We start from the raw sequence: 27,446 nt of genomic DNA, 5'->3' as shown, positions 1-27,446 counted from the left end.
CAGGATTAGATTTTGGTGCAGGTCAGGATTAGATTTTGGTTCAGGTCCGGATTATATTTTGGTTCAGGTCCGGATTATATTTTGGTTCAGGTCCGGATTAGATTTTGGTTCAGGTCCGGATTAGATTTTGGTTCAGGTCCGGATTAGATTTTGGTTCAGGTCCGGATTAGATTTTGGTTCAGGTCCGGATTAGATTTTGGTTCAGATCCAGATCCGGCCTATCAGTGGGATCCAAAACGTAAATTGTTCATTCTGGTGGAGGTATGCACTCTACTGAGTGCCGTTCTAGTTTATTATGCATATATACTCGTGAGATACCCGTGCGACGCACGGGTGGGAGCTGGGAGGCCAGAAGCAAACAGGCAATGCAGATATGGCGAATGCCAAAGCATGAAACCAATAAATTCCACATTCCTGTAGCACCTTCAGTCGCACGTCAGACACGGACGTCAGAGACGTCAGACACGGGCAGCAAGTTCGTGAAGGACTTCCATGAAAAACGTACCCGTTCGCAAACAAACGGGTACGTTCACGTGTAGAAACATCGATTGTGGGTCCGTGGCGAATCTGCATATGGCGATCTGTGAAGTTCACGTTCAGAAAGGAGAAACCACCATTCACTTGAACTCGATATCTCTTTTTTCATTCCAAACAACATAACTCCAATCACAAAATAAACTTTTAACAACATTGTTGATGGTTCCTTCGTAGTAAAAACTACGAAGTCAAAAGTTAAAAGGATTTTGAGCCGATAGGTGTTACGGCCTTGGCAAGGTCGATGGAGACAGCGATCTGTTGGCTTATACACCGCCCAAATAGCTATGTGGAATTCTCTCATGTAGAGATTAAACTCACATCGTTTGAACTTTGGCCGAGGTCATTATTTACTTTTAATGATGTTTATATACGAATCAAAAAGAAGATAATTGGTTTTAGGTCGTCCTTTCCGCATATCTCGTGGGATTGCGAGTTGGAGAGACGACCGTGATGGCGGGGAGGGAGTTGGCATTCTCTCAAGCAGGGATTCAACCCATGTCCTTATAAAAGGTCTTTGTCCGAGGTCACCGAGTCCAATCTGTGCAGCGATCGGTGCAGCCGTTTGTGCGGCACCCGGGAAAATAACGTTATGCAGGAGTCCAAACCTGAAAATGCTGGAGGCCAAAGCTGAAATTGGAAAAACAATATAGCCTATTTTACTCTAGGTCTAGGGGATCCCAGGATTACACACCCAAAATATCGTTGCGATCGGTTTAGCAGTTTTGCGGTACATTCGAACGGATGGACGGACCGACAGACGGACGGACATTTGGTGAATTATAGTAAGATATGCATTTGATGGGGTGGCCATCTTTCCCCATGCCATCCCTACATAACATATGGAGTACCACCATACATACGCCTTGATAAATCCGAAAATCTGTCTGTGTGTGTGAAGCCTCGGTCGACCCACGTGAGTATGTCTATTACAAACAACAACAACAATATGCATTTTAAGGCCATTTTCCCTGCTAGAGCGGGGGTTAGCCCTGCGGTCCCCATGACAATCTTCTCCATGATGTCTACATAATAATGTCTATTAATTACGTATTATTGCAAAGGATTATTTAGACCTGTAGACATTTAGACTTTCCACGTATTAGACCCCTTACCTTTAGACTTGTGGATGTTGATTATTTCCACCCATTAGACCCCTTACCTTTAGACCCCTTACCTATTAGACCCCTTACCTATTAGACCCCTTACCTATTAGACCCCTTACCCATTAGACCCCTTACCTTTTAGTCCTGTAGACGTTGATACTGTTACAGACGCGGTTGTGGATGTTAGTTTACCGAGCGGTTTGGTATGACCACGTCTGCACAGTTTACCCGATTATGCTCGAACGTTGACGAGTCGCGCTACGCTAGGTCAATGAAGGAAAAAGACACAACGGCTGGGGTTCAAATGACACGACACCAAGGGTTCAGTTCTCAAGACCTCCGGAGGAGGTTATATTATGGCGGAAGGTTAGATTACAACTACAAGAGGGACAGCATAGAAAGACAAGCACTTAGACACACTCTTATATTCACCCCAACAGACGACAGATAAACGGGACAAAAACTGACTCACACGGGGATTGATGGCAAGGAAAGGCAGGATCGATGGCTCCAGGTGCACCTGGGCTCAGGGCAGAATCGACCCGGTTCGGTCCGGTCCAAAGATGCGGGGAGGTATCGTCGCGCGGGGGTGGCGGTGGCTTCCTCTGCTCTCCGTAGTTCAGGCGCATCTGACCTCACATCCGGTAAGTCGCCGCGTATATCCGGCGGGGAGTGACACGCCCTCGGCTCGTTAGCTCCGCCCCAGATGGAATCGGCTCGTTGCTTCTCATTGGGTGCGTGCGGGGGGGTTACCGGCTCCGCCCTTGATGAGGGGCTGACAGGGAGCCCCTTCGTGGTAACCCCGTGGAGCGCATGGTCATGGCGGCTAACCGAGCCGGTGTGAGGACGCACACTCCCCCCGCGCGCCGTTGTTGTAGTTGTTGTTGTAGCTGTAGTTGTTGTTGTTGTTGTTGTTTGGGGAAGAAGATGGGAGGAGGTATGGGAAGGTCCTAAACTCACTACTGGTGCCATATAATCACATTCTGGTGCAACGAAGAGTCAGAATTAATGGAAACGAGTCCTTAACTGACATAGACTAAGAATAACTAGCAAGATGTCCGAAAGTTGTCTACGTGAGATGCGGTGGACCTGGGCACGACATTTAATGGGGGAAAAAGGGGAAGGTCGGTTCTACAGAGTGTTATTTACAGGCAATGGGACGAGGGAATGGGGGATTGGGGATAGTTGGGGAGTATTGGGGAAATAGGGGAATATTTACAAGCGGATATGGAGGCCAAATGCCATATTCGCAACATTGCACCCTTCTCTACCCTCGGGGCGTCCCGACCCGATAAATTTTTACCTACTTTAGTGTGGCACGCAGATGTAGTTCCCTCTACTATTAACTCTACCCTGAGTGCGACAGTTTTACAGATATTCACAAATGAGTAAATATGTCCCCCTGCGACGTTGCACCCTTCTCCTCACAGAAACACACCCACAGGATAACCGAATCGCGGAAAGAATTCTCAAACTAAACATACAGCCGGTAGGGAGCATTATTTACACAAGACTACGCTGATATTTACACTACGATCCAGGACCTGTTTTTGGAGGAACACATGCAGATGTTATGCATAGAGAGAGCACGCATGCCAGCATCGATACACCAACCCACGAGTGCTCTGTGGCCTACGGCCTTTAATAATGTGCAGAGCACCCCTTCCAAGCATCAAAAGCACCACCCCATCACACAGTCAGCACCATCCGGTGCACCAATAAAGTGTCTATAAATCATTGTGTGGTGTCGCAGCCGGCCGATGTTCTGCCGCTGGTCTTGCCTTCGTGTGGTGCACTTGGCCTTCTTACTTCTTTAAAAAATCAAGAAAGGCGCCAACCGCGTCCATTTCTGTATTGTGGCCGTCAGGGGCCAACTAAGAGTGGTTCACCTGTTTGGCATAGGTGCCACGTTGACCCATAGGTCCTTCCACGGGTGGTGCTTGGCCGCAAAAGAACTGCGGTCCATTGTGGGTGGCCACAAACATTGCGGTCCATATGGTGTATCGATCCAAGCAGCAAGCAGCGAAAGTGCAGGCCCACAACTGCGTAGCCAGCACCTCTCTCTCCTCTCTCTCTACCCCAATGCCAGATCCTCGGAGGTGGGAGACAAAAGAAGAAGACAAGTGAGTAAGGTGGTAAGGGCGCAAAAGTGCACGCAATACAAGATGATGCACACTGGGGGCACATGGGAACCAGGTGAGACAGGTACGTTCCTATCGTACGCCCCCCCCCCCACCAGGTAACCTACATGGCCCCTCCCTTACCCCTTACTGCATCCACAAAACACAACACTACCCATAAACATCTACTTTACAAATCAACAAACGTCCCTACTGTCTTCCCCGTTCCTCCCATAAACCAAATTCGTCTTCTCTCCCTCCTAACCAATCAAATTTGCCATTTTCAACTCTCATCAAAATTTGCCATCTCCAATTCATCATCAGTCCCTCCTAGGGAGGGAGAGATGGAATCACCCCAATGTCTCATCCACGTCGTGATGCGTCTCACAAATCCAACAGCAATTCTCATTTCCTGCACCAAAACAAAGAAAACACAGGTGTGGAGTCATCATCATCACCACAGGTAAGTGGCTGCGTATGGTGCGACAGGTTCATCAATCCTAACTATTTCCTAAATGACTTTAACAACTTTACACTACCCGGGGTCTTTCTCCGGCCAAACCATTGGCCCTCTTACACTATGGGTTCTAAAAACCAATTCCCATTGGCCAAACTGTGGTGCTTTTCAATTTGGGGTCTCACTCCCCCGATTCATCTCTCGGTGCCCTCGCACAATTTCTGGGCTGTGGCGTGTACCTCTCCCAGCGGGTCTACCCACCTGCACACCTCCACCACTGCAGTTGCCTCCGAGCTTACCTGCTCCTTACCCTAACCTAACTACCTGGGGAAGGCCCTCTGGCACTCTCCCCACTCGGTGCCCTCTCTGGCACTGGGCTGCCCGATCCACACCCGGGATCCTCAGGCACCCACTCACAACTCTACCGGCTCCCAGAGCCCACCTGCGGCCTCACCTGGCCGACATCCTCACAGTGGTGGAGTGCCCAACCAACTACACACACTAACAGGCTACACGCCCAGCCATTTCCACAACACGAATGCACCCATCCACAACACCATTCTGTCACCCGCACCACAGATGCCAATATCCAACCACAATTTACCTGTACCCTCTACCTAACACTTACACTACCCGCCCCGGGTATCCGTGATGGGGGTCCACTCTTCCCCCATTCACACCTTCGCACCATGCACACCACTCCGTACCACTCACTCCAACTCTCTCCACACACCTGTACCTGCACACCTGTGCTCTCACACCTGGTGCCACCTGCACCCTTCTCTCCCCAAGCGCATTCGCGCTGATCCACACACTCACTACTCACACACTGCTCCACACACCTGTCCAGTTGCACACCTGTGCAATCACACCTGTCCAGTTGCACACCTGTGCAATCACACCTGTTCAATTCTCACACAGCATCATCTCATCTAACTACTCCCCTCTGAAACTTGCGCTTCCCAGTCGTCCCTTTAAACTATTGCGCTCCCTCGTCATTATCATCCACACTAATCTACCTGCGTCCCCACTACAGGTATCAGTCACTAACTAAACTTAACGTCACCTAATGTCATCTTCGCTAGATCCCTACAATATAACCTAACCCACCCGGGCTAGTTTTCACTGCCATACACCCCATAAACTATTGCGCATTTGCCCCCACATGGGAAGGGTGGCAGGGATGCCCCCCTTACCCACCGGGCCCATCGCTCACTACCAATTTTGCACATCAAATTTCCACAAATCAAAAATTTGCCAATCACTGCCCATCATCTGCCAATCACTGCTGCCAATCCCTTGCCAATCATCAAATTTTGTTTTTCTCTAATTTTGGGTCCAAAACACTAACCTCATCACCCAGTCTACTCACTAATGCCTCTCGGTGCGCCAATTCCTGTCCAAAGCCCAGCTTCGTAAAGCCGAGCAATGAATGCGGGTTGTTCCGTGCCAGCGGCTGGATGCGTCCGGCATTCGGTGCAGGGACGGGGGCTTACCCGTGCCGAGATCCCACGCACCATCTCGGCACGGAGCCATCCAATGTCCCGATCTCGACCTGCCGGACTGCCTCAACAAAAAGTGGTCGCCATGACGACCCTTTCTATCGGGCTGCCCGCTCCGCCTAGTGGAGCACGGACGCGGCCGTTCAAAGCGAGGCCCAGCACGCACCGAGGGCCCGATTCGGCTATAAGTCGTTCTAAACTCTACCCCGTCTAACGTCGATGCTTCACCTGGACGCTTACACCCCGCAGCCCGTTCCTTGCTCACACATCCAGCCGTGCCCATGCTCCTCGTACCTTTCCTTACACACCCAGGTACACCCATTCCACTCACAGCCTTGGTCACACACCTGACCACCGAACACTTTGGCACACATTCGTTGCTCGCACACCTCACCAATACACCGCTTCGCGCCCCCTCCTCGGTCACCTCCTCTGTGACAATCACAGGTGTGCCCTCATTCGCACACCCAACCACGTGCCTCACCACCAACTCCAGCGTGCATTCCCACTCACGCTCTACCATTCCAGGTGTGCATCCTTCCATCCCAGGTGTACATCCTCGCTCACCTGTCACAACTAACTCACGCTCCATGTCACTCTCACTACTTTCACCTCCATTCCTGACAGCGCACTCACCCTTACTCTTGACAGCGCACTCTTTCCTCATGCACCTGTCCGCCACACACCTTTCTCGCGCACACTCTCCCGTTACACCCTCTGTAACACTCACCACAGGTGTGCATTCTTCCTTGCCTTTGACAGCGCACTCTTTCCCCATGCACCCGTCCGTCACACACCTTTCTCGCGCACACTCTTGCGCACACTCTCCCGTCACACCCTCTGTAACACTTACCACACCGCGCTTCCATGTGCTCCCTCGCACACGCGCTACGACCGACTCACTCTCGCCAGCACCCTCACTCCTTGGCACGCACTTTTTCCTCACACACCCCAGAGTCGGACTTTCTCGCACACCTCCTTTTTCGCACACCAGACCTGTCGCACACTTCACCAACGGCCTCTCACGAACACCCGGGTCCATCTCGACCCCCAAGCTTCTTAAATCCCCTGGCGCATCATACGCACGACCATATTGGTCACCACTTACACCGGGTCCTCTTCCTCTTCGCTTCTCCTCCATCACCTGCGAATCCCTCATCCGGTTAATGAGCACATCATCACGATCCAAACACAGACTTTGGACCAATTCTTTTATCTCCTCTTTTATCTCTTTCTTATCCCCTCTCCGTCGCTTCTTAATTTCACTCACCCCTTCTTCCACTTCTTCTAATTTCTGCTTCACCTCTTTTATTCCCCGGTACGTCTCCTCCAGCTCGTCCTCCAAGGCTACCTTGACCGTTTCCATGTGCGTCCTCACCTGCCGGTCCTTCGTCTCCATTACCTCTATCACCTCGTCCAACCTCGTTGTCAGTCCCTCACGTACCATCTGACATTCCCTCTTCGTCGCTACCAAGTCATCTTTTAGTTCTCTCTGTGTCGCTTTTAAACCTCCTAATACCGCAGTGTTCTTCTTTACCTGGTCCCCCAACTCCTTTTGTCCCACTGTCAGTTGCTCTACTCCCAGCGTCAACTCCTCTATACCCCCTTGCAGTTTTACAGTCCCCTTTCTCACCTCCGTCTCCATGCGCTCCTTACAGTGCCTCACCTCCTCGCGCACTCCTCCGACCTCCTCACTCACTCCTCTTCTGATCTCCTCTCCCATCACTTGCATCTCCTCCCCAGATGCCACCCTCATCTGCTCCATTTCCTCCCTGTGAGCATCCAGTTTGGTTTCTACCCCCATTCTGACCCCCTCTATCTGCTGCTCCATTTGTTTAACTTCCCTTTCCGCTTGGTCCCTCATGTCCCTCAATTTGCCTTCCATACTGTTTTCTAACCCTATTAACCCATTCCTCACCTCTTTTATCCCGTTGTCTAACCCCTCAAAATTATTGTCTAACTTCCCAAATTTCTTGTCTAACTCCTCAAAATTATTGTCTAACTTCCCAAATTTCTTGTCTAACTCCTCACTGGTACCCCTCGCTTCGTCCCTCATTACCCCCATTTGGTTTCCCATTACCCCCAATTGGCCCTCCAATCGCTCACTCTGAGCATCCATCCGGTTCCCCATTACCCCCATTTGGTTTCCCATTTCTTCGCTATTCTTGTCCATAAGGGCCTTCATTTGTAGAAAAAAAAGGTTCAAATCCACCAGGGGCGCTGCCACGGTCGCGGGCGCGGTGACCAGCGAGGCGCCATTTTGCGCTCCCGCAATGTCGGGCACAACGACGCTATTTTGTGCGTCTGCTACCCTCGCTGCTTCGCTCTCCTCGCGTCCCTCAATTTGGTCCTGGACCGACCCTGCCTCACTCTCCACTACCGGACCCCAGCCGACTTGGTCTGCCATAGCGCGACTTTCAAAATTCGGGTTTTTATTTCCGTATAACAAAATCAAATTTCGCCGTTATAATTTCGTCGAGCGCGGGAAACGCGCTCCGGGTCGATTCTACCTCCTCAAAGTTTGGGCCTAACAAATTTAGTCCCGGGTCCGAATTCCACTCCTCGACACCAATTGTTACAGACGCGGTTGTGGATGTTAGTTTACCGAGCGGTTTGGTATGACCACGTCTGCACAGTTTACCCGATTATGCTCGAACGTTGACGAGTCGCGCTACGCTAGGTCAATGAAGGAAAAAGACACAACGGCTGGGGTTCAAATGACACGACACCAAGGGTTCAGTTCTCAAGACCTCCGGAGGAGGTTATATTATGGCGGAAGGTTAGATTACAACTACAAGAGGGACAGCATAGAAAGACAAGCACTTAGACACACTCTTATATTCACCCCAACAGACGACAGATAAACGGGACAAAAACTGACTCACACGGGGATTGATGGCAAGGAAAGGCAGGATCGATGGCTCCAGGTGCACCTGGGCTCAGGGCAGAATCGACCCGGTTCGGTCCGGTCCAAAGATGCGGGGAGGTATCGTCGCGCTGGGGGTGGCGGTGGCTTCCTCTGCTCTCCGTAGTTCAGGCGCATCTGACCTCACATCCGGTAAGTCGCCGCGTATATCCGGCGGGGAGTGACATGCCCTCGGCTCGTTAGCTCCGCCCCAGATGGAATCGGCTCGTTGCTTCTCATTGGGTGCGTGCGGGGGGGTTACCGGCTCCGCCCTTGACGAGGGGCTGACAGGGAGCCCCTTCGTGGTAACCCCGTGGAGCGCATGGTCATGGCGGCTAACCGAGCCGGTGTGAGGACGCACACTCCCCCCGCGCGCCGTTGTTGTAGTTGTTGTTGTAGCTGTAGTTGTTGTTGTTGTTGTTGTTTGGGGAAGAAGATGGGAGGAGGTATGGGAAGGTCCTAAACTCACTACTGGTGCCATATAATCACATTCTGGTGCAACGAAGAGTCAGAATTAATGGAAACGAGTCCTTAACTGACATAGACTAAGAATAACTAGCAAGATGTCCGAAAGTTGTCTACGTGAGATGCGGTGGACCTGGGCACGACATTTAATGGGGGAAAAAGGGGAAGGTCGGTTCTACAGAGTGTTATTTACAGGCAATGGGACTAGGGAATGGGGGATTGGGGATAGTTGGGGAGTATTGGGGAAATAGGGGAATATTTACAAGCGGATATGGAGGCCAAATGCCATATTCGCAACAATACTTTCCACCCATTAGACCCCTTAGCTTTAGTCCTGTAAACGTTGATTCTTTTCACCCATTAGACTCCTTACCTTTAGACCTGTCGACATTGATTCTTTCCACCCAATAGACCCCTTACCTTTAGACCTGTAGACGTTGATTATTTCCACCCATAATAGACCCCTTACCTTTAGACCTGGAGATATTGATTCTTTCCACCCAAAATAGACCCCTTACCTTTAGTCCTGTAGACGTTGATTATTTCCACCCAATAGACCCCTGACCTTTAGACCTGTCGACGTTGATTATTTCCACCCAATAGACCCCTTACCTTTAGACCTGTAGACGTTGATTATTTCCACCCAATAGACCCCTTACCTTTAGACCTGTCGACGTTGATTATTTCCACCCAATCGACCCCTTACCTTTAGTTTAGACCTGTAGACGTTGATCATTTCCACCCAATAGACCCCTTACCTTTAGACCTGTAGACGTTGATTATTTCCACCCAATAGACCCCTTACCTTTAGACCTGTCGACTTTGATTATTTCCACCCAATAGACCCCTTACCTTTAGACCTGTCGACGTTGATTGTTTCCACCCAATAGACGCCTTACCCTTAGACCTGTCGACGTTGATTATTTCCACCCATAATAGACCCCTTACCTTTAGACCTGTCGACGTTGATTATTTCCACCCAATAGACCCCTTACCTTTAGTTTAGACCTGTAGACGTTGATTATTTCCACCCAATAGACCCCTTACCTTTAGACCTGTAGACGTTGATTATTTCCACCCAATAGACCCCTTACCTTTAGACCTGTCGACGTTGATTATTTCCACCCAATAGACCCCTTACCTTTAGTTTAGACCTGTAGACGTTGATTATTTCCACCCAATAGACCCCTTACCTTTAGACCTGTAGACGTTGATTATTTCCACCCAATAGACCCCTTACCTTTAGTCCTGTAGACGTTGATTATTTCCACCCAATAGACCCCTTACCTTTAGACCTGTAGACGTTGATTATTTCCACCCAATAGACCCCTTACCTTTAGACCTGTCGACGTTGATTATTTCCACCCATAATAGACCCCTTACCTTTAGACCTGGAGACATTTGGACTCATTCCACCCATCATACCCCTTACCTGTAGACATTTAGACCCGTTCGATCCAATTTCACCCCTTTCGATGCACACACAATCCCCTGTACAGTCTTCTCGCAATGAGCAATCTCCGCCCACATGGAGTACTATGCTCGTACTGTAACCTGCACGTGTAAAACACATCGCCAGGTTACCTATCGGCCTCAATGTTTCTCACAGAAACAAACCGGAAATCCGTTACGTGTGTAAAAAATAAATAAATCAAAAATCTTTTATTTCTGAAAAGCAAGTCGAGTTACTTCTTCAATATTCACACTTTCCGCTGGTATATCTTGAATAAAAGTCAAAAGACGATTCCCGTGGTTGTTCTGCGCGCTGAAGGTTACCAGAATGCAGCACCACGTGACCACGGACCTGGCGGGACGCGGGAGGGGGTATTTTGGCGCTCTCTCGGCGAGCGGTAGTTACGTTACCGTCGGTAGCGGGGACCGGGGACTTGTCGCCATCGAGAATCTGGTACGGACAGAACACGATCGGACACAGCGCGCCCACCCTCGGCTCGTACACAACGATGGACGATGCTTTGGATTTGTCTCGATTATTAATATTATTTAAAATTTATTTATTTATTCTTTTTTTTTTTCCCCTTTCACCGATAACTGTTATGTTTGTGTCGATTTTGCTTATTTTTGTTGATGCACATTTTACCGACTCGCGCTTTGACTGGATTCTGTGTGAATATCAATGTTCATCATCGAAATCGGAGTTTTATTTAAACGCCGCGAAACAAAGCACAGGCCGCAGGCGTTAGTCGAGCGTGTAGGCCTCAGTGGGACAGAGGCGTAATTGGGTGAATTCGCCAAGTGAGAGCGTTAACCTTGCGATTGCGTTACCTTAGAGGAATATAATGTATGTTAACTGTGGATCAATTGTTTAAAAAATAATTTGCTCTCGGAGTAACGGCCGCAGCAGCTCCCGCTTTATTTAATTATTTGTTTGTTTATTCGTGTGTTTAACGTTAGTGTCACGTGGATCTGATGTATTGCGTTCAAGTTGTAACTATCCATTTGAAGATTCCGAATAAGCCTAATTTAAATTGACCTTAAACCTGTCAGCTTTCCCCCTCTGAACCCTCTGCTCGTGGGGCAGGGAACCCATATTCATATCCCATGTTGTCGGCATGCTTGTCCATTGTCTGTCTATTCATGTCTTTGTTGCAATATTCATGGAAAGTACACTGATGTCTACTAGTTAAACGTCTTTGAACTGTAAGTAAAGTTTACGATCTCTAAGATCACTGCAAAAATAAACTAGAACGGCACTCAGTAGAGAGCACACCTCCGCCAGGTGAACAGTTTACGTTTTGTATCCCAGAGTAGCCCAGAAAATCACAATACAGAATCGCATGTAATCAAAATCATCCGTCCACAACTTTTTGAGATATCGTGTTTGGCCCGATCTCCCAATAAATGGTGAAGAATCACTTTTAAAAAATTCTACTAGCCGGATCCGGATCTTCACCCAAATCGAATCGATTCTTCTTTGTCAGACACCCAACCTGTCCACCAACGCTGGAGCTTTAATCTCAGTCTGCAAAGACTTGAGTACCACGTGGATGCCTCCTAGTTTGGAGGTGATGTGTTGGTATAATTTATGTACATGACGTCAGTGTCATGTCATAGGGTCAGTGTGCTTCTCTGGTTAAATTTAATATTCCTGACTGCAAACCTCCTAATTGTCGAGGAGCAGGGCAGAGACAATGTGCTCGCGTGGCAGGCGACACTTGCTGCTCACAGGTCGTGCAGCAATTGCTGGGGTGAGATTCGCTCTGCGCCTTGCTTCCTCGTCATGTTAGAGGGTTCAATCTGTATTTATTAGTGACTTAGTTTGGTCACAAATAAACAATTTGCAGTATGCCGTCCTGATGAGAACGGCATGGTGTTGAAGTCATGGGGACTCACTCCTATGGAGGAGGGGTCCAATTGTATGACCATGCATTGTGGCCTTTCGGGGTCAGGATGCATGTGTTTGAATGACCATGTGCTTCAGCCTTGGGGTTGAGGTGCATGTGTAATGTTATTGGGACAGCCTTGATAGACGTTGTGCCTTGACCATGGGGTCAAGGTGCACGTCCAAGGCTGTTCAAATGTTTGATTTTTTTACCTTTTTTTCATCGTAAAAAAGGCCACTTCATAAGTGGCATGGTGTTGAAGTCATGGGGACTCACTCCTATGGCGGAGGGGTTCAATTGTATGACCATGCATTGTGGCCCTTCGGGGTCGGGATGCATGTGTTTGAATGACCATGTGCTTCAGCCTTTGGGTTGAGGTGCATGTGTATGTTAATGGGACAGTCTTGATAGACGGTGTGCCTTGGCTGTGGGGTTAAGGTCCATGTCCAAGGATGTTTAAATGTTTTATTTTTTTACCTTTTTTATTATAAAAATGTGGCCCATTAGGCCCATAATAACGGTGAAATCTAGATCGACATCTCTGTCTTTGTCTATTTGTGACCATAGAGCTTTAATCTCAGTCTGCAAAGACTTGAGTACCATATGGATGCCTCCTAGGTTGTGGGTGATTTTGGTATAATTTATGCACATGATGTCAGCATCATGTCATAGGGTAGTGTGCTTCCTTCGTTATATACATATATATATATATATATATATATATATATATTTTTTTTAAAGAGGTTAAGAGATGCCCAGTTTATTTAACTTCAAGGTGGTACAATTGGCAAGTTCTTTGCACAAGTTTAATGAGTTTTTCACTTCTCCGACAGACAAAATTACCTTTCCGGACAGTCGGACAACAGTTATTGTCGAGCTCTGTATGAACTGAGGGATTGATGCTTTGCAGGCAAGGTGTAGCATCACAAAGTGCACCGTCCCTCCGATGGACGTTAATCCGGGCATCACATCTGATGGCATTAGTCTGTAGACGGTAAGGATCCCGTGGTGTGTTTTGCGAATAGTCAGCGAGTTATCACTGACACCCTGAACAATTACAAATTGTTACCTAAAGTGCATTTAGCAAGTTTTCTGATTTTCTTGGATATTCCTTGTTGCTAGGTTACACTGCTTGCTATCTCAGAGTGTGTTTGCTGTACTGGCTGCAGTTCCCACAATGCTAAGAAATCGATGCATGCACCCGGTTGTTTAATGTCACGTGACACGTGAACAACCATTTTGGCTACAAAGGACAATCATAATAATTACGTCTCAAAATAATTTCAACTAGAACGCCATTCAGTAGAGCGCATACTCCCACCGTGGGTCAAGTTGGAATAATACGTTTTGTTTAACATCCCCTCTCCCCAAAACAATAAATGAAAAAGAAAGTAAGCCCAAACTGTCAGAGAATTTATTTTGATTTATCTCGGAATTAGAGGAGAAAAACATCATTTAAGAATAAGAATAAAAGCTTTAATGCAGTAAAACAGAAAAAATCTTTCCCAAAAAAATTCCCCCAAAAAATTCCTGGATCTGGAATAATATCCTGAGCTTCACCAAAAACTAATCAATTCTTCCTTAGCCCAAGGGCAATCATCCCACCAACTTTCATCCAAATCCGTTCAGAACTTTTCCAGATATCTTGTTCACAAACACATGAACATACGAACACACACACACACACGGACGGACGGACGGACACGATTGAATGCATTACTCCCTAGCGGGAGTAATAAACATGAAAATTGCAGAGCCAGAACCAGAATTATTTATTTGGTCTGAGAAGCCCATGCGAGGTTTCTTCTTCTTAAGCCTCTCACAACCCTGGGTGAATATGTGATCTTTTAGAAAAAAGTTGGAAATTTGCCAAATCTGTTTTATTCGTTTGTTAATATACCTCAGCCATTGACAAATCTGGAATTATAATTTTATTTGAGGTTCAAATTAACCCGGAGGATCGTGTCAAACGATGCCTGCAAGTCTGTACATGTGATAAATAATTAATCGTCCACAGTCAAAGACTTCTTCTTCACGCAATAACAACTTCTAGCTTCCAGACCGTACATCCAATCATCTTCAAATTTTGCACACTTGTTACTCTTCATGACTTCTACTACAGTATGAAGTTTCACGTCGATCAATGAAGTGGTTCAAGAGATATAAATGTTTTTATTATTTGCGTTTAATTAACGATGTCTGCTAAACCTATCCACCACGTGACCTATCGCAAATTCAAAGACATTTTAGTAGACTGATATGCTGAACAGATCTGTGAAGTTTCCCCTCGATTGGATCATAAATGAGGGAAGAGCTAGGTTTTAAAGGTTTGTGCTTAAAAACGTCATAACTCTGAAACCATGTGATGCATGATGTCATGCTCGCTGACATTTTTGTTCGTCATGGGTATGCGATTCTGCCTGCAAAGTTTGGTCTCGATCTGTTAAGGCGTTTTGGAGAATATGGGATTTTAGTGTGTTTCACTCAAAACAATATGGCGGCCGAACCACGTGACCTGTGACGTCATAATTACCATTAAAATATTATACAGACTGAGTCCCTCCTTTGGTGAAAATTTGCTCTCAATCGGTCCAATTATTGCAGAGAAAATGGTTTTTAAAGGAAAACAGAAAAAAAAATTACCAAACAAATTCCTGGATCCGGAATAATATCCTGAGCTTCACCAAAATCTAATCAATTCTTCCTTATCCCAAGGGCAATTATCCCACCAACTTTCATCCAAATCCGTTCAGAACTTTTCCAGATATCTTGTTCACAAACACACACACAAACACACACACACACACACACACGGACGGACACGGACGGACACGATCGAATGCATTACTCCCTGGCGGGAGTAATAAACACCAGTGATTAACTGGGCCACCATTTTCATGTAAATATGCCTTCTTAAAACGTTTCTTTCTTATGGTGGGCATGGGGAGAAAAGAAGATGAGTCCGTCAATAAAGCCTCCAGTTTAGTAGTTAAGGGGAAGAGACCGAAAAAGACCTGGAAGGATGCAATCATTATAAACATGCAGTTGTTGGGGTTGATGGAGGGGGATGATTGACCAGGACTAAGTGGAGAGGGGCCATCAGTCGACCAAACCCCTAATATGGGAAAATTGTCATTAGATGAGTAGTAGTCGTGGTTGTAGCTTTCTTAAAACGTGTTGTTTTTCTTTCCCATTCACCATCTGCACCCCTCTTCCGTCTTTTGTTTGAAATGTGTGGCTGTTCCAATGTGCCATTTTGAGATGTTTGTAGCATGCTGGATGACTTGCCTTCATGATTTGGCTGTAAATGGGGTCATCTAACCCTTTGTAATGCACAATATCTCTCCTTTCTTCACCATAGTGTATATCTCTCGAGCAATGCTGCCTTGCCTCCGGATGCCTGTGGCACATGGCCCGTTACCGCACCAACATCTGTTTCGCACTTTTGCCCGTGATGACCGGCATGTCATGGCAAAACATTCAGCGGTTTACCCCACTCCGGAAGAGCTTGCCAAAGTACAAGAAATGGTGACAACTGCCGAGGGAGCCCTGAAGCTGGTGTCTGACTGCATTGAAGAATCGATGAAACCAAGTTCACCAGAACCGGTGAGCGAAACAGGTGTTTTGGAGAATTCCCAAGCAATCGAGGAAGATCAGCAGACAATTAAAGAAAAGTAAGTTTATTTTTGTTGCTTTTCTTGGAACGATGTGAAAAGTCTATCTTTTTTTTGAAAAGATAACATGCAAGCCAAAATTTTAGTTTATGCCAATCCTTTGATCACTCCTCTCCCCATTTTTCCCTGAATCCTACACTTTTTGTGCCTTTGATCAGACTTGTGTAGTGAATGAATGAATAAATGATCGTTTTAAGGCCATTTTCCCCGCCAGAGCAGGGGTTAGCCTTGCGGGCCCCATGACAATCATGGTTCCCTGTTTTGAGGCAATGTTTTTATGGCCGGATGCCCTAACTGATGCCAAATTGGTGGTGTAGTGCTCCATTAAAATTAGACATAAAGCCTCTGGCTCGGTGCCAGCTATACAGAGAAGATTATGCTGATTAGAATAGTTTCGTAGTTGAGGGGAAAAGCCTGATGCCAGCTTAACAGTTAAGGTGGTGAAGCTCTTTAAGGTCTGGAGATCAAGCCCCGGTCATGCTATAAATAATTGGGTGGATTGACTCGGACGCTCCTAAGAAAAGTATTCCTAAAAAAAACACTACTAAACACTTCCTTCTGAGGTCAGCGAAATGCATTCCAGCTTTGGGGGGGAAAAATGAGCCAATCAATTATCCTGCATCAGAGTGGTTACCCTTCCAGGATTATGCCCCCTAGACAATGAAACTGCCTTTGCCCTATGTACCGGATGACGCAAAAAGAATGGTGATTATTATTATTACTAGCCGAAACCCGTGGAACATCCACGGAAGGGAGGATGTGGTGTATGGATAGAGTGTACCATTATGGATGGCATAGGGGATTTGCTTGTCCGAGTAAGAGTTAGGAAGAAAGATGAGAATGAAGAGTGCGTATATGAACAACGTATTTATTGCAATCTACTTAAATGACAACGCTACGATATACTTTTGAAAAATGAATGGATTCGTAATAGGAATCGGCATAGCACCACTCTGGCCACACTGGCGCAGTGGTATGTGTCATTGGAAAGGAACAGCAGTAGAACCATAGACTTTAGAAAAATTAACGGATTAGTAAATCGACTGGAATTAGCCCCATACTGGCGCATTGGTAAGCGTCAATGTCAAGGCAGAGCAGTAGGAATATAATACAATGAATGCAGTATCAGAGGTTGAAATTATTTTAAAACTTCTGGATAAACAATGTTTGGGGTAATAGTCAAGCCTCTGACGACTCCTTGCGTACTCGTATTATCAACCTTGATATACACATCTTTGAACGACCGTGCTCTTGAACATGCCACATATAACTGGCCGTGGGAGAAGACAGGAGCAGGCAAATAGATACCCAGTTTACAGAATGTTTAGAAATTATGGTAAACCCACCTGATGAGGTTAGCGTACACCGCGATCGACGACACCGGCACAAATGCATGCTCAGGATTGTCCACTCAGTGGACGGCTTGCTGTCGCCTTCGACTGTCCAATCGGCGGACGGCTTGCTTCGCCTTCACCCAGCAGACGCCAATAAGATGGCGTCGTATCGGCAGTTAATCGGATGCTTTTGGGCCCCAACGTCGGCTAATTCAGATTTTTCGAGTATGGCTGTACGTGATAAACAAAGAGCGCGGTTCATAGATCGTAAATCCATTAGTGCCGTGGGCATCGGGTCACTGGGTGCGGCGTAAAATGGATAACAAAGTCGAGTCCTTACGCTATTATTATATAGATTATTATTATTATTATTATATCTGCAATAGTGTTGGTCATACTTCAGCATCATAGGCATAAAAACCTTATTACCTTCTCGACCTGCAGGAGCGACGTTTCCAGCGGAGGGCACAATTTTCAGGGCGACAATGTAATACCGCTAATGCTTTTTATGCCTGTGATGCAGTACGGTCGACCCTATAGTCGGGTTAATGTGCTTTGTGCAACATGTCCACAATTACAATTGAAAGAAGATTAAGCCTTCTGTTATCTCATTTTAATTTTCTCGGCTATCCCTCCATATCTGTTGTGGATCCTATCCCGTTGGTCAGGTTCTATGCTGAAATAGACGTTGTGGCACGTGCTTTCTTTTCGTATTACAGTGAAGGGTTTTGTATTTCTCGTGTTCTCTTATTTTGCTTGTAACCTATCCCACACCTTCACCGCCCCTCAACTCCATGCCCATTTATATGCCATGGGCGATTGAGAGTGTTAAGGTTTTTTTGCTCTTGCATGTTTGGCTTGCAAGGAAAATTTAAAAAAACCAGAAAGCTTATAAATGTGTTCTTATCAGTGATGTGTTGCAGTGTGTGCCCCGGTTTAGAATAGGTACACCGTATCCCTGCGTGTCGTAAGAGGCGACTAAAGGGTTGGCATCAGGAATGGCATCCGGCAATAAAAACATTGCCTCAAAAAAGGAACCATGACGATTGTCATGGGGCCCGCAAGGCTAACCCCCGCTCTAGTAGGGAAAATGGCCTTAAAAAGGGAATTTTTTTCATCAGTGATGTGTTAAAACGCTCATTCATTTGCTTCTCTTATGCAGAAATACCAACTGCATGGGCGTTAACTCTACATCTGGAGATGGAATTCCGCTGTGAGTGATTTCTGCCCTATTGTTATTGGTGAAGTAATTTTAAAACAAATCTCATATATTGAATTACTCCATCACCAAAGGTGGATGGAGGTTGTTTTCGCCCCTGTATGTTTATCTGTTTGTCTGTTTGTTTGTCTGCGAGCAGGATATCTCAAGATGTTATGGACGGATGCGGACGAAATTTGGTGGACAGGTTGGGGGTGTGACATTAATTTGATTAGATATTGGTGAAGATCCAGATCTGGATCCTATAATTTATTTTAAGTGATGCTTCACCATTGAGAAATAGGGCCAAAATCAATACATTGCATGATATTTTTAAATGTTGTCGATGGATTTTGACAATTTGATGGATGAGTTGGTTAGGTGCCAAGAACAAGCCGATTCGATTCTGGTTCAGGTCTGGATGCAGATCATATCAGTGGGATACAAAACCTAAACTGTTCAGCCTGGTGGATGTATGTGCTCTGCCGAGTGCCGTTCTAGTTACTTCATATTTTTTAATCGAACAGTTCAGTCAGGAATTTGAAACAGGCAAGGCTTCCTCTGGGATCTGTTTGAAAAGTGGAGCCAAAATAAATATATATTGCTACGGCACTGGGGTTCAGGTGTTACGATGGTGGGGGCTGGGTAGGGGGAGCTGGAGAGGGGAGGGGAGTGATTCCTCTGACATGCTCCTTGACCGCCACACTGGAGGCCACCAGGCTCCCCACTGGGTTAGGCAACCGTGGACGTCGGTTGGGATAATTGTCTTACAGGGTCCCCTTGCCTTTGTCATGTTGCCTGTTGGTGACCCTCAACTAAGGACTTCGCCCTTAGCCTCAGCTCAACGAAATACGACCGAAGCGAACCGGCGTGGCAGAACTCCTGGCCATCCACTACGTAATCCTTATGTCGGATCAATGGAAGAAATGGAACAAGAATGCAGCAGATGGAAAATGCACAATGATTATTTACTTTGAAGCAATGGTGAAAAGCATTTTATTTACAGGTCTTTATTCCCCAAGCAAAATCACAGACAAAAGGGCATGCATTAAAGCAAAAACAGGCAAAGTAAAACGACACAAAAGAGCAGATGTATCCTAAAAAAGCATTCTTATAAATCTTAACACACACAATGAGACTAGGTACTTGCATTCATTTCACAAAAAGAAAAAGAAAAAGGAAGAATAACAGAATGAAAGGCATTTTGGAATATAGGAATGACTCCAGGCTCATCTCTCACAACCAGACGGGGTTGTCGGGCCAAATAGTATAGGTGTGGCGTGGTGGGGGAGGTTATAATGAGGAGGGCGATGGAGTATTAATGTGGTGTAATGCGATGGTGCCGTGTTGCACGTCGGAACCTCCGCAGCAACACTGCGCCCTCGCCTCACTCTGGACACAGCACAACTTGCCCTGGACCCAACCCGACTCGTCCTGGACCCAACATGACTCAGAGTGGTTTGTACCGGTCAGCAAACGAGCGTCACTCGTTCGAGCTAGCTCGTTCTGAGGTGACCCTGAAGTACTACCCACAACTGCAATCTCTGACATGCACACAACCACCCTGAATCAAGCTGCGTTCTCCACCTTATGCTTGTCACGCAGGGCGTGGCTTCCAGGCGAGTGCGTGTAGTGTGTGCAGCCTTTCCCATTGGTGTGCATTTGAAGGGGGTGCTTTCCACGATGCAGGAGGTGGAAAGTCCCATTGCTGCTGAGGGAGTTTTCAACCATTCCCTCACTCCTGTTCTCCCACGCACAGTAGCAAGGGAAGCCCTCAGCCCTCCCCTCTCGCACAAATGTATATCGAGTGACTCTGCACACTGGACAGTACGTAACGTGCTTGAAAAGGTGCTCAGCTTCCCTGTGCAGCACCTGGCGTGCCTGAAAGACCCGGCCTTCATGCTCCTTGCATTTGGCGTGTTTGAAAAGGCATTCCTGGTGACGAATGTAGTAGTGCAAGAAGGTATGACGGCTGATCCGGATTATTGTTAATACAATTAATTGTTACCATTAGGGGATTCGGTTGCTGGTACGAGTTTGGATAGAGGCTAATTGTCAATAAAGAAAGAGTGAAGAGTCAAACAAACAGACGGACCAGAGGTGGGAATGAACCGGTTGTGGGGATTGAAATGAGGGATTGAAAGTGAGAAAATAGACCGATTGAATAGATGGATTGATCCTTCCTCGGAAACTTTTGTAATGGCTTCCAACTTGTCCTCTGTGAACGGGTTTAGCGAACGGTGCAGCATCATGGGTTTCAGCATGACGTACCCTTTTGCGTTTGCGGGAATGAGAGGTCCACTCAAAGCCATACTCGTCTGCATGTTGTCCTCGATCCATATGCTGAGAGTCTTCTCCATCCTTTCCATGTGGACATTCCGGCCATGGGTAACCACCTTTGTACTCAATGCAGCGCTCGCTGAAACACTCACGAATCGCCTTTCCTTATTCCGTATGTAGCGAACGGTGGATTCGTTGATGTCGTAAGGCCTGCCCACAGAGGCCGCACTCTCTCCCCTCGAAAGCCAGTCCAGCAGCTCCACTTTCTGGCTCGGGCTCATCACTTTCTTATGCATCTCCGTCACTGGTCTTGCGCTTGGTAGCCATGATTGAACGATGAGCAGAGCGAGAAGCAAAAGCGCAAGTCAAAGCAACGGGACAAGAAGAATGATCGAGACCCAATACACACTCGGTATATGTAGGAATGCGAGCATTGTGCGTAGCTGCAGGAGGGGTGAATACTCTACACATTGTTTGTGGGGGATGTTGAAGGATGATGCCGTATTGAGCCTATCTGCTAATTTCAATAATCTTACTATAATGCACCTAATGTCCGTCCGTCCGTTTGAAGGTACCGCAAAAACGGCTCAACCGATCGCAACGATATTATGGGTGGGTATTCCTGGGACCCCTGGGAGTAAAATAGGCTATATTGTTTTTCCAAGTTTTCCAATTTTCCAGTTTTTCTGAACACGATGAAATAATATTTACCGATATGAACAGTGATGTGGCTTTTGTTGAAATTCTACAAATACTGTTTATTCTATGTACCAGGAGAGAGTAGATCGACTCCTGACAAACTCTTCCGATATAAACGTGCAGCTCCGAAGTAACATGGCAGCGTGTGCAAAGCGACTGAGAAACAGGTGTAGCGGCCGCATGTTACAGATTTACATGACATGACATGCATGTTACAGACATGGCACATGTTACAGATTCGGCGCGCACTCTTCACACATAAACGTGCGACTGAGAAAGACGTGTAGCGGCCGCTTCCGTTTTGCAGAACTCAATATTTTTTCAAAATGGGCGCCATGTACTGTTTAGATTTTGATGATTTGCGTGTGATATAATTCAACGGATGTTTATATGAATCGTTTAAAAATAAAAAAAGCCTTCAATTTCTGATATTTTGCCTTTTCATTTGGGCCTCCCAATTGAAGCCCCGCCCATAGGGCGGGTACCGTTGCTAGTAGATTTAATGAATCATTTGCATTCTATAACTCACTAATTCTATCACTATTTTGCATTCTATAATTTGCATTCTATAATTCTATCACTCTGGTAATTTCTGGTAAAGCATCATCATTCATCAGAGATCTTACACAATGAAAACGCTTCAGGGGGATGTTCCATCAATGACGAAAACATGTCAACCTCCATGAGTTATAGAATGCAAATTTTGGTTTCCAAAGAACTAAAATTTGCATTCTATAACTCATAAAGGTTGACATGTTTTCGTCATTGATGGAACATCCCCCTGAAGCGTTTCCATTGTGTAAGATCTCTGATGATGCTTTACCAGAAATTGCAAACTGTAATAGATTTAATGAAGCGTTTTCATTCTATTATTTGCGGGGTTGACTTGTTTATGCAGCTGGTGGGACATCCCGTGAAGCTCTCGATTATAGTGCGGCTAACATTTGCGGCCACGAAAGCCATGAAAATGCGAAGCACACGGCAGCGAATGCAGAAGCAGCTCAAGTTCGCAGCTTCTAGAAGATGTTTTTTTTGTGCATGTCCAGCTGCTGTATGCATGGCTGGTGAAAGATGGGTTTTATAAATGTGTCAAGCTTGCAGCTCATGAATTGTTTTTTTTGCGCCCCCGAAAAACTGCGAATTTGAGGGACATGGCCGCGAATAGAAAAAGAAACGCGAATTCGTGGGACACGACTGGATTTTAAAATGTGGCCAGATTATCACGAAACTTGGTCGATGACTTGGGTATGACAAAACTTGGTGGATGATTTTTGAAATATCATGCTGTACTGTTTTTCCCCCCATCAATGGCAAAGAATCATGCAAAAAAAATTATCGGATCTGGATCTTCACAAAAATCTAATCAATTAGTCCTTGTCGCACATCAACCTGTCCACCAAGTTTCATTCAAATCTGTCTATAATTTGCGATATCCTGCTCACAGACAAACAGACAAACAGACAAACAGACAGGGGGGAAAACATGACCTCCGTCCACCTTTGGTGGCAGAGGTAATGAAAATAAAATGCAATTTTTTTTCTTCTTTCCTCCTTACAAAATTTAATTTGACAGATTGAAGGCTTGAATGGGAGACATAGCAGCATTTAACTTGATTTTGATAACATCCTCGTTTGTAATTTTCTCAAGGTTGATTACAGATAACTGGTTTCTTTTCAGGGATGTGAAGAAGGAGATGGAAGGCATTGAGAGTGATAATCAGGTACCACCAGGGCAGCGGATACTGAGAGGGGTGATGCGGGTTGGATATGTGGCAAAGGGCTTATTGCTCAAGGGAGACACAGAACTGAACATGGTATTGATCTGCAAGGAGTGGCCTGCAAGGACCCTCCTTTCACAAGTGGTATTCCATCTGCCTACTGAGTTGCAGGTTAGTATTTGTGTTGTGTGCAACATTGTTAATGATTTATAGAATAGTCATTGCTAGGATTGTACTGATGTTTATTTTCTGATTAACAATGTTGTCCCCGTTAATTGGAAATTCTTCAATCTATCTTACCTCGCCAGTCAAAACTTTTTCTTGACAAAGGTGTTTCTCCAAAGGGGCAGGATTCGATTTTTGAATACCTTTAATGTCCTAATTGTGTGTGTGTGTGTGTGTGTGTGTGTGTGTGTGTGTGTGTGTGTGTGTGTGTGTGTGTGTGTGTGTGTGTGTGTGTGTGTGTGTGTGTGTGTGTGTGTGTGTGTGTGTGTGTGTGTGTGTGTGTGTGTGTGTGTGTGTGTGTGTACGTACGCACACATGTGTATTTTACACAGTTAGCACACGCCTTTATGCTGTCTCGTCTGGGTTTGATTCCCGACCAGACTATAAACTATCCGATTGGTGCTTCCCAGGAACAGTGTTACATCGCAGGTTATGCTGATTTCTCTGATAGATGTTAAGCTGGGTTTCCATCTAATAGCATTATTTGTTTAGTTGGTATCTTTCACATTAGTTGGTGTCTTTCTTGAAGAATTGGCAAAAGGGGATAAAGCTTTGGGGCCGGATTAACATCCGAGAGTATTGAAGGAGATGACAAAGCATATAGGTCTGTTAACGTGCGGTGAACTTCTATCAATGTTCGAGGTGGTTTCATTGTAGTCACTACATTGTTGGCCCAACATCGAATCACTTTCAACGACTCCTGAATTCACAACAATTTACACCAGATTATCTTCAGAATCAGAAGACACATTATGCCGATATGGGGCACAGGATCATTAGCAGCACTGGTTTAGAAATGGGGGATAGCCTTAAAGGAGGGGATGGAATTTGTATTTTTAAAAACATATTACACACACACACACACACACACACACACACACACACACACACACACACACACACACACACACACACACACACACACACACACACACACACACACACACACACACACACACACACGATGTGAATACTTTGATACCTTTGTTGGTCTCTCACATGAAAAAACGTGAAAGCCCACTTGGAGTTTGCAAAAAAGCACCTAAAGGACTCTCAGACTGAGAAACAAGATTCTGTGGGATTTCATGTGTCTTTCACTGAGGAGAGGCTTCCGTCTGGCCAATAAGCCCAGATCGGTGGACTGTTGCAGTGGTGGTTGTCACTTTCATGGTTGTCAGCACACAGGATCACTGGAGCTCAGCCAGAGTGACCATCGGGTTATTGGTCACCTTTTACCAAGGCCCTTCTCCCCCGATTGCTCAGTTGGCCGGGCGGCCAGCTCTAGGAAGAGTCCTGGTTGTTTCAAACTTCTTCCATTTAAGAATTATGGAGGCCACTGTGCTCTTGGGAACCTTCAATGTTGCAGAAATTTTTTTGTAGGCTTCCCCAGATCTGTGCCTCGACACAATCCTGTCTCTGAGCTCTGCAGGCAGTTCCTTCGACCTCATGGATTGGCTTTTGCTCTGATATGCATTGGCAGCTGTGAGACCTTATAGAGACAGGTGTGTGCCTTTCCAAATCATGTCCAATCAATTGAATTTACCACAGGTGGACTCCAATCAAGGTGTAGAAACATCTCAAAGATGATCAAGGGAAATGGGAGGCACATGAGCTAAATTTTAAGTGTCATAGCAAAGGGTATGAATACTTATGTCAATGTGATATTTCAGTTTTTTCTTTTTAATAAATTTGCAAAACTTTCTAAAATCCTGTTTTCTCTTTGTCATTATGGGGTATTGAGTGTAGATTGATGAGGGAAAAAATGAATTTAAACGATTTCAGCATAAGGCTGCAACATAACAAAATGTGAAAAAATTGAAGGGGTGTATGTGTGTGTGTGTGTGTGTGTGTGTGTGTGTGTGTGTGTGTGTGTGTGTGTGTGTGTGTGTGTGTGTGTGTGTGCACGCACACGCGTTCAACTACGCATGTATGTATGTGTGTGTGTATATATATATATATACAGTCACGTGAAAAAGTAAGTACACCCCATGTAAAGTTTTGACTTTTTCAACATTTCAATATACAGCTATTTGATCTTCATTTCAACAACATTGACAGATAAAGGTGATATAAAATAACAAATATCATGAAACATTTACATTTTGTCGTCCATTGTATAATTTAAATAAACATAAATGCAAATTTTGCATGTGGAAAAAGTAAGTACACCCCTACATTTATCACTACTTCAAATACCTAAAATTAGAATCAGGTGCACCAGCTCAGGTGCAAATGATTAGAACATCGTTAGAGAGAATCTTGGAGGAACCTGTCTCATTTAAACGTCAGACATTTCGTTTGGTTTGCTCTTTGTTGTTGAAGTGTGCGGCGTCACCATGCCTAGATCAAAAGAGCTCTCTGAGGCCTTCAGAAAGAAGGTTATAGATGCCTACGAGTCTGGGAAGGGATTTAAAAAGATATCCAAACAATTTCAAATCGATCATTCGACTGTCCGGAAGATCATCTACAAGTGGAGAAGATTCCAAACAACTGCCAACTTGTTCAGGCCAGGCCGCCCCAGCAAGTTCAGCCCGAGAGCAGACCGCAAGATGCTGAAAGAAGTCTCCAAGAACCCCAGAATGTCATCACGGGACCTACAGGTAGCTCTTGCCACTGTTGATGTCAAAGTGCACGAGTCTACCATTATAGAGAGGGGGCACAAATTTGATCTACATGGGAGGTGTGCCAGGAGGAAACCTTTGCTGTCCAGAAAGAACATCAGGGCAAGACTAAACTTTGCCAATGAACACCTCGGCAAAGACCAGCACTTCTGGAACAATGTGCTCTGGACAGATGAGTCAAAGGTAGAGCTATTTGGCCACAGTACCACAAGACATGTTTGGCGAAAACCAAAAGAGTCTGATACCAACTGTAAAGCATGGTGCTGGAAATATTATGGTTTGGGGCAGCTTTGCTGCATCAGGGCCTGGGCAGCTCACCATCATAGAATCCACTATGAATTCTTCATTGTACCAGAGGGTGCTTGAGCATAATGTGAGGCCATGTTGGAAGGTTGAAGCTCAACCGAAGGTGGACCTTGAAACATGACAATGACCCTAAACATACCAGTAAATCCACCAAGGAATGGCTGAAAAGAAAGAAATGGAGGGTTCTGGAATGGCCAAGTCAAAGCCCGGATCTAAATCCCATCGAGATGTTGTGGGGGGATTTGAAACGAGCTGTGCATGCAAGAAACACATCAAACATCGCACGGCTGAAAGAATTCTGCATGGATGAGTGGGCAAAAATTTCTCCCAGTCGATGTCAGAGACTGGTAGACAGTTATAAGAAACGCCTACTTGAGGTTGTTTCTGCCAAAGGGGGCAATACCACCGATATATATACATACACATATGTACATTTTTTTTGCCCCCGGGAATCTAGAGATAAGTTTAACCTTTTACGACAATTGATTTTGATGGAAGAATTTAAACGGTGTCCACACGGACATTAAAGTTCATTTGGATGAAAGAAAAGTACCTGAGTTGAATGAGGCAGCAAACAGTGGCAGATGACTGTGCCTTGACCCACATGATAGGGTTTCACAAACCTAATTTCCCACTTCGTGTTAGCCAGTGGAGTTGCATTAAATCAGGTTTGGAGAGCAAATTCTCATCAAGGTGGCGAGAGGAGTACCGGGAAAAATCTGGTACCTCAAATTTTAGTCATCAAAAGACTGACTGTCCAAGGCTTCCAGGGGGCCCGAGGCAGACTACAGGATTTTCCTCCGGGCCTACTTGCACTTTTTGCAAGAAACCTGGACATGTGATTTCCCAATGTCATGCCCTGAAAAGGAGAAATCAGGATCGGAGTCAGGCTACTTCAACTCCGAATGCGTTGGCCAGTGTGAGAAATCGTCCTTGGAGGACAGTGACTTGTGAAGGTCCTC

At 45.9% G+C, this 27,446-nt stretch overlaps 1 protein-coding gene across 11 annotated transcripts in view; it reads left to right on the top strand.

Annotated features, from left to right (window-relative positions):
- Positions 1-10,871: 10,871 nt before the first annotated feature.
- The window catches only part of LOC137432741 (spermatid perinuclear RNA-binding protein-like), a 130,579-nt gene continuing 114,004 nt past the window's right edge, over positions 10,872-27,446 (top strand). For 5 of the 11 annotated variants that reach the window (XM_078783559.1, XM_078783558.1, XM_068124897.2 and 2 more), the window contains exons 1-4: positions 10,884-10,995; positions 15,792-16,104; positions 18,601-18,651; positions 23,293-23,503. In XM_078783559.1, coding sequence (XP_078639685.1) covers positions 15,809-16,104; positions 18,601-18,651; positions 23,293-23,503 — 558 coding nt within the window. In that variant the 5' untranslated portion in view covers positions 10,884-10,995; positions 15,792-15,808. Of the gene's footprint in view, positions 10,996-15,791; positions 16,105-18,600; positions 18,652-23,292; positions 23,504-27,446 lie in introns of all 11 variants that reach the window. The other 6 variants (XM_078783560.1, XM_078783557.1, XM_078783556.1 and 3 more) reach the window with 2 other exon arrangements.

The sequence above is a fragment of the Myxine glutinosa genome, chromosome 8 (assembly GCF_964187855.1).
Source record: "Myxine glutinosa chromosome 8, kmMyxGlut1.1, whole genome shotgun sequence".
NCBI classification, from domain to species: domain Eukaryota; kingdom Metazoa; phylum Chordata; class Myxini; order Myxiniformes; family Myxinidae; genus Myxine; species Myxine glutinosa.
The sequence above is the reverse complement of the archived record's forward strand: the minus strand, read 5'-3'. Positions and strand labels throughout refer to the sequence as shown.